At 43.8% G+C, this 20,509-nt stretch overlaps 1 protein-coding gene across 2 annotated transcripts in view; it reads left to right on the forward strand.

The window, feature by feature from the left end:
• The first annotated feature begins 5,081 nt into the window (after nt 1-5,081).
• The window catches only part of UNC5C (unc-5 netrin receptor C), a 263,590-nt gene continuing 248,162 nt past the window's right edge, over nt 5,082-20,509 (forward strand). For both annotated transcript variants that reach the window (XM_086464766.1, XM_086464767.1), the window contains exon 1: nt 5,082-5,205. In XM_086464766.1, coding sequence (XP_086320892.1) covers nt 5,082-5,205 — 124 coding nt within the window. The remainder of the gene's footprint in view (nt 5,206-20,509) is intronic.

Raw genomic sequence — 20,509 nt, forward strand, 5'->3', positions numbered from 1 at the left:
TTACCTTTATTCCCTAGGCATGTGAGTCCCGAGCTCCAGCAGTACCCTCTTGCACAAGTTACAACAGCATGATATGCACAGTATCCAGCAAGAATGCAGGAACAGAATTTGGCCCTACCTTTAGATAATTACTTGAAATAGTTCTTTAGTTCAAGAACATCATCTTCAGATATTATGAACAGCCATTCAAAAGAACGGTGAGGACAACAAAGTTGTTAATTGCTATAAATTTACGGCACGAATGGTAGCTGTGCACCTGAAAAGGCATCAGGTGCAGGACATCATGTGGCCTCCCAGGTGATTCAGCACAATTCCAGAGTGATGGTGGTTGTGAGGTTAAACACGGTTTAAACTCTTTCTGTGAGTAGTGACGTCTATGTTGACCCATAGTCTTGCTAATGTAATGTCAAGACCAAAAATTTAGCACACTGGTGCATGAGTATGGATGAACTTTGGAAGATATGGTTCCATAAATAAGCAAACAAAGTAGTTATTTTGGAAGCTGAAATACAATCAGTTGTTTTATTAGATTTCACTAGGTATGAAAGAAATTTTCCTCGGACCACAATTCCATCAAAACCAGTCATTCCTAGCATGAAAAAAATGCTGGAATTTTTTACTGAGAGTGAGGTTATATTGCTGTTGAAATGGAAGATATCAGAAGGATAGTTTCACTTGCTGATCCACAGCATCACACCAACCAACCACAGAGGAAGTAACTGCCTATCCAAACTGCAAGAGAAAACTGCAGGACTTGATAGCTTGTGGTATGTGGGTCAGGGAAGTGAGAGGCTTGTCACACACCTGTTTTTTAGATTGCGTTGTGCTGGGCTCTGCCATAAAGGGCAGCATGGCAGAGCCTGGGGGAATGGCACAGCTAAAAGCAGGTGTGTGATATACCTTTCATGGCACACATGCTACCCAACATTGAAAACAGCTAGCGGGGAAGCTTGCGATTTATAGCCCTCGCTCAAATATTCCATGCTGCTTTAGGTGTACCTCAGTAGCTAAGAGCATCTTGACTATCAAATATAATCACCCGATGTGGAGCCTGAATCTGCATCCCTTATTAATGTTTGTGTAGCAAATGAGCCCTCAGACTGGTTGTCCAGAGATGACAGTATCCGCCTAGGAACACAACGCTCAGTGTGAAGGTGGGCTACCAAATCTTACTCGTGTTTATCAGTGTGCAGAAGAGATTCTTCTCCTTGTTCAAACCAGCATGGCACGAGTCCCACATAACACAGGGGACCTTAGTACCTCTGCTCCAAAGTCATTAATCAAATTTTGCAACTCTTTACAATGGTGATCAGGGCTCTTTGTTTTAGTACGGTGCCTGCTGCAATGTCATCCTGAGCTGTGCCACCATAACAAAAGAAAATATAAATTTCCCTTAGGTTCTGTAATTAGATTAAGGTTTGTATAAATCATTATAAATGTAGGGGATCCTAAGAAAACATCTAGAGCAAAACCTGGTACCTATAGTAACATTCACAGTATTGATTATGAAAGCTGATAAGACTTTTCAAATTCAATATGCCTTCTAATTGATCGCTTTGCAACTCCAGATGCCTCGGCAATAAAATACACTGAAGTCAAATTCACCAGCTCTGCACTTACAAAATCTGCTTGTCAAAATTTCTGAGTTGACAGCAGGGGTGTAAAACTTCAAGTATTGATTTAGAACCTAACTCTCATTTAAAAAGCTCTTTTGGAAAAACAAAGAAACAAACAAAGAAACAAATGCTTAAGTACACAAGTTACATGGAAACCTTTTAAATGTTACCCTAGATTTTATAGTAATTTACTGTGGGTATCTAATTTGGAGCTGCAATTTCTTGAACTTACCTGAAAAACTAGCTAAGGCAACACCTGTTAGGCTACCAAATACACTTTCCAATGCAAGCTGTTTAACACCTGATATTTTTGTCTAAGTATGAAAATTGGAGATTAATATTTGCTTCAGATGAGTTTGTGAAGGATATGTGGTGATTTTTAAGGACATAAAAGGTGACAAAATTATAAACTTACATTACATGTAATTTTAGGTCACTAACTTCTCAAACAGCTGGAAAAATACCTCCTCAGCCAGGTTTTCTTAGGGGAAAAAGACCACTTTTGGAATAAGTCCAGGCAATTTGCAGTTTCTAATCCCAAATCCTTGAATTATCTCAGTCCTTTAACTCCTGTGTCAAATCTGAAATTTATTAAGCTGGGCTAATAATTCTGCTTATCTCATAGGGAGAAGGTAAAGAGTCCTTGGGACAGACTGGCTCCTGAGTAGGCAAAATCCACCACGGTGGCATTAGGGATGGCTCAGACACAAGTGCTGATTGTCAGTGCATGGAGGACCAGTGAGGAAGCTGTATGATGCAGGCACATGGAGCATACTTGGATGCCCTTTGTTATGCATAGTGGAGCATAGAAGGATTTGAAAGTACATTTTCCAGAGCAGACCCCTATTTAGCTATTTGTTGCTGTTGCTTGAACCATCTTCTCCAGGTGAAGGTATATCTGCTTCCAGTAGAAAATTGATTACTGAACACCTCAGGCTGCAGTACCCTTGTTCCTCTGTTGTCCACCACACCTTGTGTACTGGGAAAAGACTTGCTTTCTCCCTGAACCGAGAGCTTGTAGTCCCTGTGCCATCACTTCTGTCACAGCTGTGGAGCAGCAGTGCCTCCCCATGCACCTACTCTGGGGCAGAGAGGCTGACATGTTGGTAACCACCAGGGATCCCTGGCCAGGGCTGCAGGGACATCGTCTTGAAATTGGGATGGACCTATTTAATGAGGTCACTGAGCTACTAACTAGAAACTAAGCCTGGAACTATAGGTATTACTCCTGGGAAGCCCCAAAACATCAAAAATAAATTAACTCAATTTAATGGAGAAGCAAGCCCTCCCTCCCCCGTCCCTTGTGGCAGTAGATGTGCCCGTCAGCTGGTGCTGCAACGAATACATCTTCCAAGTGTGAGATCTTTCAGGGGTCTCTTTTCTGGCCTCTGTAAAGTTTTCCCTAGCATGGGGGAAACAGTAAATGCTCAGTAAATAAGCGATGCTCCCAACTTACAGAGTTATGGCAAATCTCTCAAACAAACATCAACAGTGGGGAACTACGTTGACTACCAACCTGGCACATAAGGCTAGGGAGCATGAGGTGAGGGATCGGTGCGGGGAGCGCATGCAACCAACAGAGCTTTTGTTCAGGAGCCGCATTCTCCTTTGAATGTGGCTACAAGTTGAGTTTCCTTTCCACCACTTATACAGCCTCAGGACTTAACTCACGGGTGATGGTGGAGCCTTAATGTTTTCTGAACTATGCTATAGCATTTGAAGCAGATGTAGTACAGCCAGGAGATGGAGAGCTGGAGTGCTCAAGTTGGAGAGGACGGCTTAGAGTAAATCAGTCTGTTGGGCTTGAAACACACCCTTCCCAGGACACCTTCCTGGCATACCCAGGTGCACCCAGAACAAAATCTGCCCCTTTTTCTTGCTCTGTGCCTGTACAAAAAAAAAAAAGAACATTGCTTTCCTGTCTCACGGCAGCTTTGTGGCAGCTGCTGTGGAGGAGAAAAAAAACCCTGCCCCCCAAACCCAGAGATGGGAACAGTCTGGATAATTCCCCGGGAAGGGCATTAAAGCCAGGGGGCAGGTGGGATGCAGCCTCCCTGGGGGCAGGCAGCTCCTGTGGCCCATGGGAAACCCTCCTGCAGCATCAGCAACACTGCTACTGTTTTCCTGCCAGGGGCGGAAGGCAAAGCCAGCATGTCTGGGAAGATCCCAGCCGCATCTTGGAGAAAAACAGCGCTCCTTGCCTTGCATGTAGCCCTGCTTGAGGAAGCTTCTGGGCTGGAGAAGTCAATGCTCCCTGGAGTACCACGGTGTGGGGAAGACTGGGGGGCTGCAGCCCCCTGGCATTAGTAAACCTGGCATGTGAGTAGCTGGGTTTGGTCACAGCTGGGAGCCTGCCTGGCTCTGCAAAGGGAACAGCAACTTAAAAACAAAACAAAACAAACAAAACCCCACCCCAAAACCAAACAAAAAACAACCAAAAAACCCAAGACAAGCCCTAGAAAGCAACAACAAAATCCAAGCGACACCTGGTTGAGAAGCAGACCTGGGATGTGGGCACTGCCACCCCACTGAGTACGATTTGGTGGGCGTGTGATAAAGGCAGAGGCCAGGGGAGAGTGGGCTGTAAGGAGGGCAGTGAGCCACCCCAGCCTTAAGAGAGAGACCCTGGGGGGCAAATGGGGCGATGTTCCCCAGGGATGGGGGGGTTCCCCAACGTCCCTCCTGTTGCTGCCTCTCCCCTGCTCCCACCCTGCTGCTTGTGGGAGAAGATGAGTGGCCCCTAACCAGCATAAGGCTCCCCCACCCTGCATTTTGTGGGTCCCTAAGGACGGCCCCGGCAAGCCCTGCAGTTTGTGGGGGGGTGTCGTGCTTACGGGGACGGTGCGGGGACGAGAAAGCGGGGGGTGCAGCGGGGTCCGGCCAGCGCAGCCCGGGCTTCTGGGGCTTCTCCCGGCTACACGGCCCGGGTGGGCTACGGTGGAGGCGGGGGGCGCGAGTGTGTGCGTGTGCACTAGCATCTGCGTGCGAGTGTGCCCGCGGGTGTGCGCGCAGGGGGCGCGGGCGGGGGAGGCGAAAGGGGGCCGGTTCTGCAGCGGGTGGCTCCCAGCCTCCCCCGCCCCCTTCCCTCTGGGTCTGTTCCTCGCTCCGGCTCGCATTTTATCGCGGGCGCCCGGCGCAGCCCCCTCTCCCCGGCCCCGGTCCCGGTCCCGGCCCCCGCCCACCCCCGGGGTGGAGGCAGCCGCGCCGAGCCGCTCACGGGAAGAAGGCAGTGCTCCGCCGGGCTCCGCGCCGCTCCGCGCCCCTCCGCGGGGCCATGCAGCGCTTCTGCCCCCCCGCTACGAGTGGTGCCCCTCGCCCCGCCGCCCACCGCGCAGCCTGAGCGCATCGCGGGGGCTCCGCGCCCCTCCGCGTCCCTCCGCGCCCGGCAGTGGGACGGGGCTGGCGGAGGCAGAGGCGGCACAGAAAAGCTCCGCGGCTCTGCGCGACTCCCCCGCTGCCCCGGCCATGGGGAAGGGGCTGGAGGGGACGGCGGCCCGCTGCGGGCTGGGACTCGGATACCTGCTGCAGACCGTGGTGCTCCCCGCCTTGGCCGTCCTGGGGGCCAGCCGCCCCGGCTCCGCCGCGCAAGGTAAGGCGGGGGACGGATGGAGAAGGGCCGAGGCATCCTCCGGGTGCGGGCTGAAAATGCCAATTTATGCCGTGATTTTTTTTTTTTTTTTCCTGTGTGTATATGTGCAAGCGGCGCGTTCCCTTGCACGCACGGCCCCCGCCGGGGTCTTGGCGGGGTCCAGTCGCCCCCGCCGGATCGAGTCTGTCGTTGCTGAGCCTGGCCGGGACAGGCGTTTGCCTGTACTCCGTCCTCAGGCAGGGCACCGACGCTGGAGAGGGGGCTTTGGGCTGAAGGAGCCCCGCCGGCAGCCCTGCGGGGCGGGGGAGCGGCGCCGGTGTGCGTCGGGGGCTGGCAAGGTGCGTGGGAAAGGCAGGTGCGGGCCGGGTGTCCCTCCGCAGCGGCACAGCCGTGCCCCGGGGCTCTGCAGGCGGTGGTCATTCGTGAGCCCCCCATCTCTCCCTCTACGCCCTCCTTCTTCGTGCCTAAAACGTGGTATTACCGAAGGGAGTTGCTGTGTTTCTGTGTTTATGCTTTTTTTTTTTTTTCTTTTTTTCTTTTTCCTCTCCCTTGTCGGGGGTTCTGGAGTACATCTGGATCTGTTTTCCCTGTAGCCCATGTATAAATTTTCTTTTCCAAGTGAAAACGGCTTGCTACTCAGTGCATGTTTAGCGATGTTTGAGAGCATCACAAAGAGCCCTGGCTCCGTGTGTCACCCACCCTGCAGACAGCCACAGCAGGAGTCTTTTTCTCCTGCGAGCTGACGCCGGATAAACTTTCTCCGTGCTTTTCTTCTTTCTTCCCAGGAGTTAGACCTAAAGTGGAAATGCGTGGCTTTTGCTGGGAAATACTTTTCTACAACCTCCTCAGCACAGGGTAGAAAGAGAGGTTGCTGCTTCATGTGGGCAGAGCTGCGCGTAGCAAGGATGTGGGGGTTTATTAAAGCACTTGGAAATCCTGGTTTTGTGTTTAACAAGAGAAAAGGAATTTTAGAAGCTGGCTTTTTTTTTTTTTTTTCTCCCCATGTATGCCACCAATAAATAGTAATATGCACTGAAGCTTTGATTTGGAGTTGTTAGCATAATGCAAGAGGAAGAATGCTTGGCTTCCTCTGCATCATCTCTGTGGAGAGGCACTTGAGACGACTGCACAGATCTGACCCCATGCTCTCACCCAGCCCTTACAAAGTGCACTCCTCCGTGGCCTTTCTGACAGGAGAGCGGTGCTGGTTGCTCTGACTTCCGGTGCCCCTGGCAGGCTTTCGGGAGCTGTAGGCTTGTTGCTGGTGGGCTGGATGCACTGTGCATCATGTCTGTACATGTAACAGTGCTAATTCATTTCCCGCTGATACTTACTCCATCATCAGAGTCACATTCCCTTGCCCATTCTGGGTTTATCTTGCAGGAAGATCGAAAACCTGGCCGTGAAAAGGGGGTAGCAGAGAACGAGAGTCCAAAAATCCCTTATGTATTGTGTCACTTTTCTTCTGTGTCTTATGCACCATCGTTTCCTTTCACTGGTTGGTTTCGTATTCAAGATAGGACAGGTTTGATGTTATGTATTTAAAGGTTTTTATATTACCATGTGCACGTAGACCCAAATGTCAGTGGGTATGTATCAGCCTGTGTAGATAGGGGATGTTGAGCAGGAAAGATCTTCTCACGTAGTTGGACCTGGAGCAGAAAGGAGCCTGCTCACTCTGCTGGCAGGACACGGGTAATTCGCGTGACAGATGGCCTGAGTGGGGAAGAGCGGACCCCCTGCGTTCGGCTGCTTCAGAGCGCACATCTCACTGCCGCAAGGCATACCTCACACTTTGAGATGGTTTCGCCTTTCCACAGTACCCTCCGTAGCACAACGCTGTGCGATGCACGTGTGGGACCTCTCACAGGACACAGGTGTGCTCACCTACCCAGAAAGGGACAGAGAGCTCTTCAGCAATGCTTCCTGTTGTGCAGTGTGCGATAAACTTTTACAACAGAGTGGAAAATCCAGGGAATGTGGTTGGGATACAGTCATTCATCTTGGACTTGTTTTTCCATATGTGCTTTTATTTTTATTTCCCTTTTGCTAGAACCAGGCATGGAATTTGGGTGCAGACCTGGTTTTGGCATATTTCCAAGAGCTAAGGGGTTTTCTGATTGGTGTTTGCTGTAGGGATCTTCATGAATGTGTACGTGGTGCTTCGGTGAGGCAATGAATCAACAGTTTAACTATGCCCTCTTCAGGAAGTTTTCTCATCATATAGCACCGGGCAAAGTTTTTCCCTCTGTTTTATTTGTACTTTTCCAAAAAATCGTGAACATTGAAATGATTCTTACCCAGCCTCTTTTTCCAAAGTCATCCTCCATTCAGTTAGTCTCATTTGAAATGGAAACACCCATCTAGGCTTGTCGGTTGCATTCCTTTGAGAGCAACAGAAATAGGACACATGCAAGTTACACTCCAAACTGGTGTTGGGTCTTCTGATTTTCAGTGGGTCTGGAGCCAGCTCACTTGGTTTTAATTGTGCAAAAAAAATCAATCTTCCTTTGTGATACCTTGAAAAGAGAAAAAAAACTTAAAAGTGATGTCTTCATGCAGCAAACGCATAGTTAGGATTTAGAAGGGCAGAGGGGAAGGGAAAGAGGGTGTGTACATATTTTTTTTTTTTCCCCAGTACTTGCTGCTGGTACTATTTCTTGTTCTGATTTTCTTCTCCATTCCCCGACTATCTTTGTCTTGCAGGCTAAGGAGGCCACGAGCATTGCTGGGGCTTCTGCTTCCATGCCTTCTTTTTCCATTTTCTCATGGAAAATAAATTTATTAACTGAGTAGTTTGTGGACACCCCCCCCCCGCCACTCTCAGGGGGAGAGATTTATGTCACTGCATCCTCCTGTAAGCTTCTCAGCAGAGCTAAATACACTTTTTGTTTTATTAGCATTTCTTATCTTCTTATCTGAAGCTGTCTAAGTATTTTTCCGCTGTTATCAGGAGAGAACAGGAAATGGCCACAATGATAGAGACAGCCCTTAGTTCTCCAAGTGGGGTGAATGGGGCCAGAGTGATTATCAAGGCAGAATCAACTCTGATCTGGCGTTCACTGCATTCATTACACCTCTATGATAAGCTACATCAGAATGAGAATTCAAATGTCCCAAACTGTGAAAGAATGAGCAGCCACCCCTGGACCCAAGCGTCTAGTCCTGCCTGGCATTTCAGTGCCATCTCCCATATGAGCAACTTTTCCTTTGGCTTTTCAATCAGCAGAGACTGTGTATCAGCTGTTGCACTTCCCTACTTCTCCCCACCCCACTCCCCAGGTCCTTGGGCATTAAAAGTGTTTGAAGAACTTATCCTGTGGCCCCCACCTTTTCGGGATGAAAGGGAGGGTCAGGCTATCTATCTGTAGTGACAAGAGTGGTTCAGACAGCTTTATGGGCTAGTAATGATGGCATAAGAGATGGATAGAAAAGCTAAAGGGACTACATATTAATGATTTTTTGTTTCAGTTGTTCCTTTACAACAAAGGAGTTCATATTTTAATGCTTAACCCCTCAAACCTAATTAAATCAAAGTGGTAATTTAAAAAGAAAACTGTAAAAGAGCCATATGTGCAGATATTTGTCTTGCCCCACTGTAGTCTGTATTAGCAACAGCAGCAGTTTGAAAATGCTTGGTGCGGAAAAAGTGAAAAACAACATGTGAATGTACTAACCTTTTGGGGATGCTCTTCTTAATTAAATACCTAAACACTTCTTGTTGAAAAAAGAGGGGAAAAGGACTTTATTATCTTGATGCGTCAGTGGATCACTTCTATTTGATCATGTAGGTGTAGTAGTATTTGTGTTAGTAAAGCGAGGGCCAAGTAGTATTTCATTGTGAATGGATAAGCCCCTTTGTAACATTAATACGTTTCAAAGCAATGTGTTCTGGCAGATTCAGTGACGTTGATGAGTTTGGGCTGGATGTGGTAGCCCGTACTGGCCCTGAGTAGCATTTGAGTACTGCAGCAGGCTTTGCTGAAAGCAAAGCAGCCACTGATTTTCCTTCGCTGACTGAGGTGCAATTTAAGCAGGATTAAAATGAAGTGGATGGATCTGTCCATGCAGGAGGGATTCCTCCCCAGGAACATGGGAGCCAGAACCTGGGTTCCTCTTTCTCCGGCTCCAGTCTCTAGCAGCTGATTGCAACAGTTACGAAAAAAAAAGTATACACATCAAATACAGCCCCCTTCTGATGGCTTTTCAGCATTACTGTCAGTGTCATTCATGGCCCTGTACAGTAAGAATGCCTGAGTGTATCCAAACATTTCCACAATTGTTGTGCATATTTGCACTTAATCATTTTACCTGGATCATTCATCACACGACTCTTTTTTTTTTCTTTTTTTTTCTCTTTGATGATGGTCTTAAGCTCTGATTCTTCACTGTATTTTGGGACTAGCTTTGTGTGTGACATCCAAAGTCAGAAACAGGAAACAGCATTAACCATATTAAAAAGATTTTCCTAATTTAATTTTCCAAATACAGTACATCTGAAAACAGGAATACAACTCTGTGCCAAGGCCAGGCAAATCAGTTCCATAGCTGGTCTGCACAGCAAGAGAGGAGAAAATGTGGATTATATTTATTAGGCATTTTCAAGTAAATATCTTGCTTTTTGTGCAAGTTGAAGAGTGGTGTTTTGAGGCACAGTTTGTCCAGTTCAGTTGAATAAGATGTAAAGCAACATCGGTTCCCATGGAGGGTGAGAGGAGCCCACGCTGTCTATGACAACAATCGAATATTTCCGTACAGTGTACAACCAGTGTTTTGTGTATATGTAAAATACTGAGGACAGCTGTACTTTGAAAAGTGAAGCTACGTTTATTTCATGTTACCAGCTAAGTATTCTTATTTGGAGTAACCCATCTTATAGTGTATGGCTATGTTTGTTGCTTTCAGATGTCTTTATGTATTTTAAATCATTGGACTTTTGAGGAATCAGTTCTGGTTACTCTTTCTGGAAAAAAGCACAAAAGTCACTTTTGCAGCTTATCAGAAGACTATATTTTAATTGCTGTTGCCAAGAGGAATTCCTAGGTAAATCTGTGTTGCTCAAAGTAATGAACAGTTTGCTGTGATTTAGTCAAAGAGGATTCGACTCAATGTGAGTCTCAAATGTTCAAAACATTGGTTTGTCATTGAAAATACATCAGTGGAGGCTATCTTTGAACTAAAAGTTAATTTTATTAATTGTGGGTTCTCTGCCTATGCAAGATGTTTCATAGAACTATGTATATGTCACTATAGGGAAAAATGCCATTCCCTTTTTCATTCCTCTTTCCTCCCTTCCGAGTGGGGAGAGGATTGTGCTAGTTTGTGGAGTGCATGTCTTGTTAGCCACCCAGTGGAGGTATTCAAGTTTAGCAGGCAGTGATCTTGGCATCGGTGCCAATAAAGCAGTAATTACATCGCCTGTCATTTTCATTAGCCATCTCTGCTTTCATGTTCAACTTGGAGGTATAAAACAGTGCAAGCTTTTAAAGCTTAAGTCAAGGATTAAAAGCAAGGAGTAAGAGATGAGCAGTGGTTTTCCAGTTGGCTACAACCTCCATCAACACAGCAGCAGAATAATGTTGTGCAGAGGCACAGTTCAGTGCTAACTACTTCCAAGGACTGAAGGGATGGCGGTGTTTTAAGTGATTTATTGCGTGTGCTTGGTAGAGTCCAGTCTCAGGAGCAGGCGCCCCTGGAGCTTTCCATCATAACATTATCCAAGAGGTGATCTGAAGGAAATGGTATTAAGTCTTCTGGGAGGCAAACTGTATCCAAAGAAAGACTTAATTTGCATCATTTATAAGCAAGCATTTGAAATTATGCTGAAAGGGAAATGGTTATAAAGAAGCTTACATCGAATGAACAGAAACAACAGAATTCCACTTGATTTTGCACATACTTTGTTTACCTGTGTTTAATTTAATTGGGTCATCTGCAGATGCTCCAATATCGAACTCCACTGGTGTGATGGGGAGAGGATTTATTTAGTATTGTCCTTGTTTTTGTGATAGGTCTGCTTAAACATTTTGCAGAGCATCTGCTGTGGTTTTTGTATTTAGATTTGTCTTTCTCGTCTAAGGATGTAGCATAAAACTGACTGTAAGCTGTGAGCATGCACGCTATCTGGAGAAGGTAAAAGAAAGCCCCAAACTGTAGTTGTGTTCTGGTTGCTTTCCACAAGGCTGGCTCTGCTTGTGTAAACAACACGCACAAGTAAGGGGCAGAGAGCCAGAGCAGTGAGCAAGAGCTGCCAGAGGTCTTTCCAGCTTTCAGTAACTGCAGAGATGCTTGTATACAGCTTTCCCCCTAGATAGTCATCACTAGAACAGCTTCCTGTTTGCTTTTATAACTCCATCCCAAATCACACATTCGTTAAGCAGGAAACATGGGATTTCCTCCTAATTCATCGAACGCCGGGATTTGAGGAGTCCCTTTATAGCCTGACACATTATTATCTAAAAGTTTGGGCTGGGGAAGAAAAGGTTCATGCAAAAATATTTCACTTAAAAATATCCTTTTTATTAACATGGAAAATTTCGGCGGAAACCAACAAACAAGAGTCCATTTTGTTTATTTGCTGGGGAGAGGTTGGAAAAAACCTGAGAAACCTTAACCAAAACCAGAAAAAGTTCAGTTATTTTAGTGAAAATGTAAATAAAGCCCCAAATATTTACCTCACTGGCCAAAGTCTTTCTACTTACACTCTCTGAAAATCTGTTAGGTGTTCAGTGAAAATTAAAAGGTTAAAAGTTGTAAAGTCTTCTGACAATAAGAGTTTTCATTTCCATTTCCATTTTGCCATGTATTTCAGTCAGCCTAGTGAAAAACTTCACTATTACTTGACTTACAGTCCTGGTTAAGCACTGGTTAACCAGTGCTATTTGCAGCACTTTCCAGGTCTTGCTCCTTTTTTTTTTTTTTTTTTTTTTTTATCACACTGATTTTACTATGATGTAGGTTGAGATAGAGACCTAGATTCTTACTGCTGCCAGACATGCCCTTAATGCTGCCAGGGCAGGGCAGGCACTGCTGGATTTAGGTGAGTACCTTTACTGTTCCCCAAATACCAGCAGTGCTGCTGTAGCTTGTGTGACTGTGCAACAATCCCATCAAGGCAGGGATGTCCCCTATGTCAGCGTGCAATGCACCTCCTCAGATTCTTGCTTTCCTTTTTATGAGTCCTACACAGGCAGGACAGGAAGAGGCGGCCAAAAACCTGTGCATGCTTGTCTCAGTTGTTGTCACCTCCCATGGGGGACATCTGCAATTGCATCTCTGGGACACCTTTGCTACATGTTTGCGTTGCTAGAGATAATGGGAGGTTCTTATTTGGCACATTGCACTAGATATTTAATCTCTAATCCATTTTGCTGGATTGGGAGGACAGCTGTATTTATCTCTATTTGGTGGAGAGATGTAATGGGAATCGCCTAAGGGTGCAGAGCAAATGTGTAAGGGAGCCAAAATGCGAACTCGAGGCTTCTGAGTGCCCAAGACTCTGGTGCTCCAGTCCATCCTCCTTCTTGTCTGAGAATCCCAAAGGTGGATGCTACAGAGGTAATGCTACTTTGAAGGCTCTCAGGTGCTTTCCTAGCATGGAATTTGTTAGATATCAGTAATGGTGTCACTACATCTGCTGGCATCTAGAAATATGTATAAAAGATGGAAGGCAAACCCACATGCTGTTGCTCAGAAACAAGGGTGCTTCCTGGAAGCTCTGACTTTACGGTAGCAGGCAGTTTGGGAGGATTTGCTTCACTCGGTGAAATCCGCAGCATTATCCCAAATGTGGAAGGAGCAAGAACAGATCCAGCAGAAGATGGCAGCACTGTTGTAAATGGAACGAGGATCAGTGCCTTGGGTTGTTTTGTTTCGTTTGGGTTTAATCTGCAATTCAGGGCTATCTTTTTCAACTGTACTTCATTCATCTGAATGAACGACTTACGCTCCAAAGACCCTGTTGCCTTATGAGTCATAAAAGCTATGAGGTTGCCTAGGCAATTAAATCAGTGTCTTTTTTTCTCTTGTTGAGGTAACTTTATCAACAATAATGCTAAGGAGCTCAGATAGATTTTACTGGCCTGGCAACAGCTGAGCGTTTTCTTGTTAGGTAGCTCCTGCCAATCCCTTTTTAGTTATTTTCAAGATGTAAAGTAGCTTTATTTCTTAGTCTCATATTGAGTGAGAGGTTGAAATGTTAAGCTCTGTGGATTAACGGTGTCCATGCTTTGAGAAAAAGGAAAGCTTGTGTTTTTCTTGGTCCCCTGAGTGCCGGATGCGATTGTGTGAAAAATCTTGAATTTCATCAGCTAGATACAAGGCAATGTGCAAGTAAGCCTGGAACGATCTGTCAAAAGAGGTTGACTCTATCGCAGCCGTTTTGGGAACTTGTTAGAACTGATAGGTGTTTCCCAGGTGTTTCTTTGCTTGGATTTTGTGCATTTCGGGTCAGGCAGTGAAAAGTGATCACCACAGGATTATTAGTAATTCAAAGCTTCTTGGAGAGTAATGTTCCAACCATAAATTTGCTAAAATAATGGCTGGAAGATGAATTGCTGCACTGTTATGATATGGTGTATTTATTGTTTAAATACATCGCTTGTCTTATCCAGTCCCAACATATGTCTTTATACTGGAAAGTTTACATAGTGAGTGAAAACAATAATATGGTCTCACTGAATGAGGTTAATTGCAGTTCAGTCTTACCAAAATTGAGGAATAAGAAGTGGGACAGAATAGCAAGTGAGACTAATTCTGTTCTCATGTGGATTTGATTTACCTACGCTGGCTGTAGCGCAGGTAATTACTGGGAGTAATTCAGAGTACAGACATGCACACTGCCTTAGTCTGAATTAATTTTCTCTTTGATTTATAGAACTCCTAGTTTTGCCAGTTGCTCGTTGAGTTAGCGCAGATGTATTCCTCTCACTTTTCCCTACAACATGAATGACTTAATGTGTCTGCCTGGTTACTCTGCAGCTCTACACATACGAAAGATGAGTGGCCGTGACTAGCAGTGAACAGCCGGGGCCAACAGGGTAACGCTGAGTTGTCCAGACTGAAATTTCAGGTTGTCTGCAGTCAGATGATGAGACCATAGAGAAACCTCTGCTGCTCGAGCCTTTATTTTAAGATTAGGACAAAACTCAGTGGTGCTTTCAACTAGGAGGAGATGAAGTTTCCCCTGTTAAATGTGGTCACTTCAGATCTGAAAATGAGAGTTGATTGTGAAAACTAGGAGTCTGTCCGGTTAAGGAATGGGGCTGTAATTAAATGCTGGAGAATGTGCCCTTGTACTGGTGGTGTTCACTGAAAATCTTGCTGAATTGTCTCATGAGATACTAGTATTCTTTGCTTTAAGCGTTTTGTCCCCAAAGCGGCACTAGTTTTTGGCAAGTCATCATCCCCATTGCAAATTCCTTTCATGCAGATGTTGCAAATGTAGCTTTAGGGACTTCCTTTCTGCTTTCTCACCAGTTTCTGAAGGTGAGAGTAGCTTTTTTGGTCTCTTGCTCAAATAAAACACAGCAATCTTATGCAGCAGATCTCTGCTGGTAAGAATGCGAGTGCTCCTTTTACTTCTTTTGTTCATGTAAAATATTTGTGCTGTAGCAAATAGGAAATTCCTAATTCCTTAGTTCCTAGAGTAACTAGAAAGTCTGTAGCTAGAAAGTTCATTACTGGAACGTGTCAGTTTACTATCAGTTTCCTTTTGTTTTTTTTTTAGATCCCTAGTGCTTATACCAAGGATAGACTTACTCTATACAAGGCCAGGTTACGACCACCAGCAAATATAGCTCCATTAATTTCAAAACCAGCATATGTCAGAAGCTGATCTGGTTCTGTGTTAAAAATATGTCAGCACAGTAGAGTGAGACTCTAGGATGGATGGACCTTGATCTCACCTTTTTTGCTGGCAAGATTTTTGTGTTTTTTTTTTTTTTTTTTTAACTCACTAATTTGGATTATTTTCTGGCTTTTCATTTCCCTTATATGTAGTGATATGGCTCTTTGCTGTAGAGAGATTAACGCAGTGCCTCACTTGAAAACATGTTGGCGAGATTCTTCCAGGTAATGTTTTTTTTCTTGGGTTTTGTCATGTTATTTCAGATAAGAACACTGACAGCCAAATGTCACCAGCTGTAGGCAGATATCCACACAAATATCTATTACACACAAATGTGTGGCAATTTCCTGCCTCAGCAATCAGTTGTATTTGAACTAAAGGCCTCTACTACTAAAAGCAAGGGCTTCGAAGGCTTGAGTTAGAAATGCAACCTGGTAGCTGGTAACAAAAGCAGTTGTTATCCTGGTTTAGGCAGTAGAATGAGAAGTGCCATATGCCTTTCACGAGCACTGGAAAAGGCAAAATTGTTCAGCTTCTGCTAACTTTTGTCCTTTGCTTCTCCTGCACTATTTCTAGATGGATCTTTTTCTGTGTTTTTGTTTGATTGTTTGTTTTGGGGTTTTTTTGCTAAATGTTGTATATTCCTGTATATTCATTGTAGTAGACTTAGGTATTAGATAAAAACTTCTAAATCTTTTTTTTAAAAAAGACCTATTTTACTTACTTGCTTTATAAACATTTCTATAATTTTGTAGTCTCGTAAGTTTTAAATTTGCATTTGTAAGAAACACAAAGAAAACTGAATTAAAATGACAAAATGACAATGTGTGGACTATTTATCTGACATGTTTTACTGATGAGCTTATTTTATGAGTACCTGGTTTCATTGCAAAGATCCTTTCTCTTAGGGAAATCAATTGATGGCAGTACCTTGATCAGATTTGCTTTCTGTCTGATTACTTTCACTGGATTGCTTGGGATTTACTCGCTGGAGCAAGACAAGGTCTTTTGTCTTCAAAGTTTTATATCCACTAGTACCAATGCAGAACACATATTTCACTCGTGGAGGCCGGACTGAGGTTAAGTTGGTTTTAAAGATAACAGTAGATTCCAGCGTCCTTGCGTTTGTTTTGTATTTGGTGACAGTCACTAAATCAGAGGAAGGAATGTTCAAACAACACACTTTTCCTTAAGTGATTTTTATAGAAAGGGCCCGTTCCTGCTAATAGCCAGTAACTGCACATAACCCCACTGACATTAAAAGTCCATTAGCTAAGCCCAGTTTAAACAGCAGCTGATGCTATGTCAGCTAATTGTATGTTGGAATTTTTCATGTAACACAGCAATAGCACTTCTGTAATTTTTCTAAAACTATGTACATTAAGGAAAGCAAATGTCATCTGATAGTAGTAAGAGAAAGAGTTCACATTAAAGTAGGGAGAATTGTAATCAAGCTAAAGTTACCATCTGGTTGCATTAACAAGAAACAAAAATGGTTGCAAGAAAAGCAGGGAGTGTCAGGTTTCTGAATTGAAGCTAGAATAACAAATCTAGTGTACAGGCTTCTGTAACAGAGGATAACCACGGAGCTGCTTAGCTGCTTGGTTCTTTATCATTAAATACATTATGATCTTTTTCAAGGAAAATTTCTACCAAAGTCAGCAATATGCTTTGTCATGTGGAGCACTGGGTTGCCATGGGAAAAAAAAAAAAAAAGGTTATTTGCTGGCCATTTAGGAAGTGTGTCTCATTACAGCAGTGTTAAAACATTTAAGCTTGTCAAGATAGTGTTTGTATGCCTATGGCCTTAAATTGTAGGTAACCATTGGCACAGAAAATAGCATCTACCCATTTCAGTGTATCAAAAAGAGAGTTGAGAGGTATGGTGAAAAAGTGCTGCATGCTTGGTAAAGAGAAGTGTGACAGGTGATGAACTCGTCATTCATCTTCAAAAGCAACCAGCAGACTGAGGCCCTAGTACTGCGGTCTTGGGACCCACTGAAGCACAGTTTAGCACCTGGGTTAGCAACCAGTGTAATTCTGAAAAGTCACTTTGAAGTCTGCTTTGAAAATAGATCTTGCGCTATGAAGCCGTTGCAGAGACTGGTGAAGGGTTGCTTAGTAAGTTAATGTGAGAGCTGGAAGCAGAGGGGTAATTAGTTGCTTACTGACATGCTCCCAAATACAGTGAAGTATTACTGTAACCTTCTCCACCTCCTCTTTGCTATTATCTGTCCATTAGTGAAACCTTGTACAAGTACTGACAGGCATAGAGCTTAAAGGCCTGATGCAGGTAGACATAACCACTGCAAAAATACTGCGAACGCATCCAGAGGGCTCACTTAATCTCCTAACAAACCGCGTTAGTAGTGCAAAACTCTCAAATGTGTCATGAGGCTGAACTTCAATTTTTTTGTCTTCCCAGGCTGAAGGAGTTGACATCAGTAGCGTGCCCAGAGCAGATCATGTGTTTGCGAGCTATAGGGTTTAAGGAGAGTAATTCAATTGCATTTTTTTCCTCTTCTGGAACATAACATGTAAACATATTACTGAACTAAAGCTGTTTTTAATTACAAGCAGTAACTTTTTCATGTTGACAGATTTTCACATGGAGAGCTTTATTGAAAATGAGAGAAGACCTCTATGCCATCATTAGTTCTTGCTGCTTAGTGCTTTTATCAAGTACAGTAAAATACTGTTTGTAATTAATTCCAAGCTTATATGGACATGTTTAATAATTACCAAACAAAATCCTGTTTACTAACATATTGCTTGTTAAACCAGTCTCAGTAATCTGGTCTCTGGCACACATAAATCCGGCAGTAATAACAGCTGTAAATATTTCACAATATACTTAAAGTGCTTTCATTTTAATATTGAATCCACTTTTGGGTTTTAAGGATAAAACATAGGTCAAAAGTGACATTTCCCATATGTTCTTTCCTAATCTCTTTCACTACTTTGGCTGAAAGTTATTTTAAAAAAATATCATATTGCATTTGATTGTAAAAAAGTAAATATATACGCATTCACGAGCTGGGAGAATTATGTAATGGAATTATGCTGGAGCTAACAAAATGACACCGTTCGCCTTGGTGCGGGACAATTGCTCTAATACAGCTGTGAATATTTTTCATTGGAAAAGGCGTTGCAGTGCCAATTCTCTTTGTCTTTCTTGAAGTTTTACTATTTTTATCTGTCTGGATGTCTGTATATTATATACTGAGCCTGTAACACATGTACAAAACTGTTAGAAGCAGCTGGTTATGCAGCTAATTCAGGTGCCCAAAGGACTGTGAAACGGAAGGTGACCGGAAGCCAAATTTGTAGTGGCGTGCTCGGGGACCTACGAGACTGTGCTATGTGCTCAGCTCCCTCTTTCTGGGAAGGCTGTGAGCCCATATTTAAATAGAAAGAGGAAAAAGAGGCTGATAGTCTGTCTACTGCAGAATATTTGGGGTTGCATGAGGCTACTAAGCTGTCTTTGTGAGTTAGGACTGTGCGTGTAGTTTGTCCAGTTCAGCAGAAGGCCTTGAAATTTTGAGAAAAGATTTATAGTCATCCCTCAAGTCATTTTCCCCTGCCCCAAACAGAGATGTTAAAAAACAGTTGTGCAAAACAAAACATTTTGCAATTTTTGTTTACTTGGGAATGTTCTTAACCCTCTAAAATAAAATAAGAAATAAAGTAACCAAAGGACTGTTTTGAAAGACAAATTTGAGAAATGTTCCTTTTTGGGATTTTTTTTTACCCTTGTTCTGCAGTTGGATTCGCTCACTAAAGTTGACATAAATTATTTTTCAAATGTTTCGGCCATCGTATCCTCTGAAGAAATTTAGTCTCCAAAACTGTGCTAAGCTCCTTCACGAACACCCTCTCCTCTGAGCCACAAGCCTCTCAAGCTTAGGACCCCACCCCCCAAAATAAAAAGCTCAATTAAAAAATTATCAGGTGGGTGATAATGTTGGGAAATGTTGCAGAAGATTATCTTTTTTTTTTCCTACCTCCTTGAGGGGATAAACAAAGCCTGCAGATGTGTTGAGCTCCCTGAGGTGCGTGTCCGTGCAAAGGGAGCCCCTGGACACAGGATAGAAGGAACTGCAGGGTCTCAGCTACTCCCCTCCAATGGGTGCAGGCGGCCACGTGCTGGTGGCAGGGGTCTGCAGGGGTGGCCCCTGTGAGGAGGAGGAAGAGGAGGTGCTCCAGGTGCTGGAGCTGGGATCCCCCTGCAGCCTCTGGAGAGCCCAGGCTGGAGCAGGCTTATCATGAGGGACTGCAGCCCAGTGGAAGGACCCATACCAGGGCAGGGGAAAAGCAGTTTAAGTGGCTCAGCAGAGTTGGTTTTTTATATCTTTTTGTAGGAGGCAGATGAAGATCTGTGGCATGACTGGCACACTAAGCTGCCAATAATATTTTCTGCAGTTAGTTAAGGACAATAAATGGTTGCATGCAATCAGTTATGCAAGCAAAAGCCTGTATCAAGCAAAACTCTTGGGATGTTCTGACCGTGTCAGCTCTTGGTGATATGTCTGACTTTAACATGATTTTTCCCAAGGTTTCTGTTACAGCATCAAGGCATTTTGGAATTTGGTGGGCTCATACAAATGCATTTCTGACTCCCAAGTTATGAAAAGGGCTCTTATTTGACTAAAAAAATTTAAGGGCTTTCTACTGTATTTGCTGCTTTTTCTGTTTCTTGTCCATGTACATTAAAAGAAAGAAAGTCTGGCTGTTCTTGTTGAAGCTCCTTGTTTTGAGCCGTGGACTTTAGCACTTCCATGGAAGTACATTAGTGGGGAATTGTATTTGCCATATGGTCTGTAAGGTCGAAATTAATTGTAAACCACTATTAATTACTTTTCATCAGTTACTGAAGTTTAGTTTGTTTGAGCAAAGTAACTCTTACCCACAATGCAAGGTAAAAAATGCATTGCTTGTTTGCTGAAATGGTATCTGAAAAATAAATACAAATACTGGCCTATTTATTATCACTTGTGCATATTAGAAAATAAATGTACCAGACAATGTTTTCCCTAAGGCAGTCCTTAAAAAAACAAAACAAAACAAAAACCAAACCAAACAAAACAAACACCACCCCCACCCCCCCTTTAATGATCAGATTTCATCGAACTTTGCCTTGCTTTTAGATGGTCAGTGTTTTGAGATACATCAATATATTTTGATCAGTATAATAACATGTCATGTCACTTGGTTCTTAGGATCAGTATGAAGTGTCTCTGTGAACACCTATGAGCACCTAGGGATACATAGCTATGATTTGCAAAGGTATTGCTATAAAATACATAGCAGATTGTTGTCTCCAGAGAGATCACAGGAGTTCCTTAATGCAGTGCTTTGATTTTTGGAAAGCTGAAGTTCCCATTCTTAGTTTTCTGTAGTATGAGAACTTGAAGTGTGAGTCATTGCTTGAGAACATTGCAGTGCATGAACAGTATT

Source organism: Leptosomus discolor, chromosome 4 (genome assembly GCF_034619465.1).
Source record: "Leptosomus discolor isolate bLepDis1 chromosome 4, bLepDis1.hap2, whole genome shotgun sequence".
Taxonomy (NCBI): domain Eukaryota; kingdom Metazoa; phylum Chordata; class Aves; order Leptosomiformes; family Leptosomidae; genus Leptosomus; species Leptosomus discolor.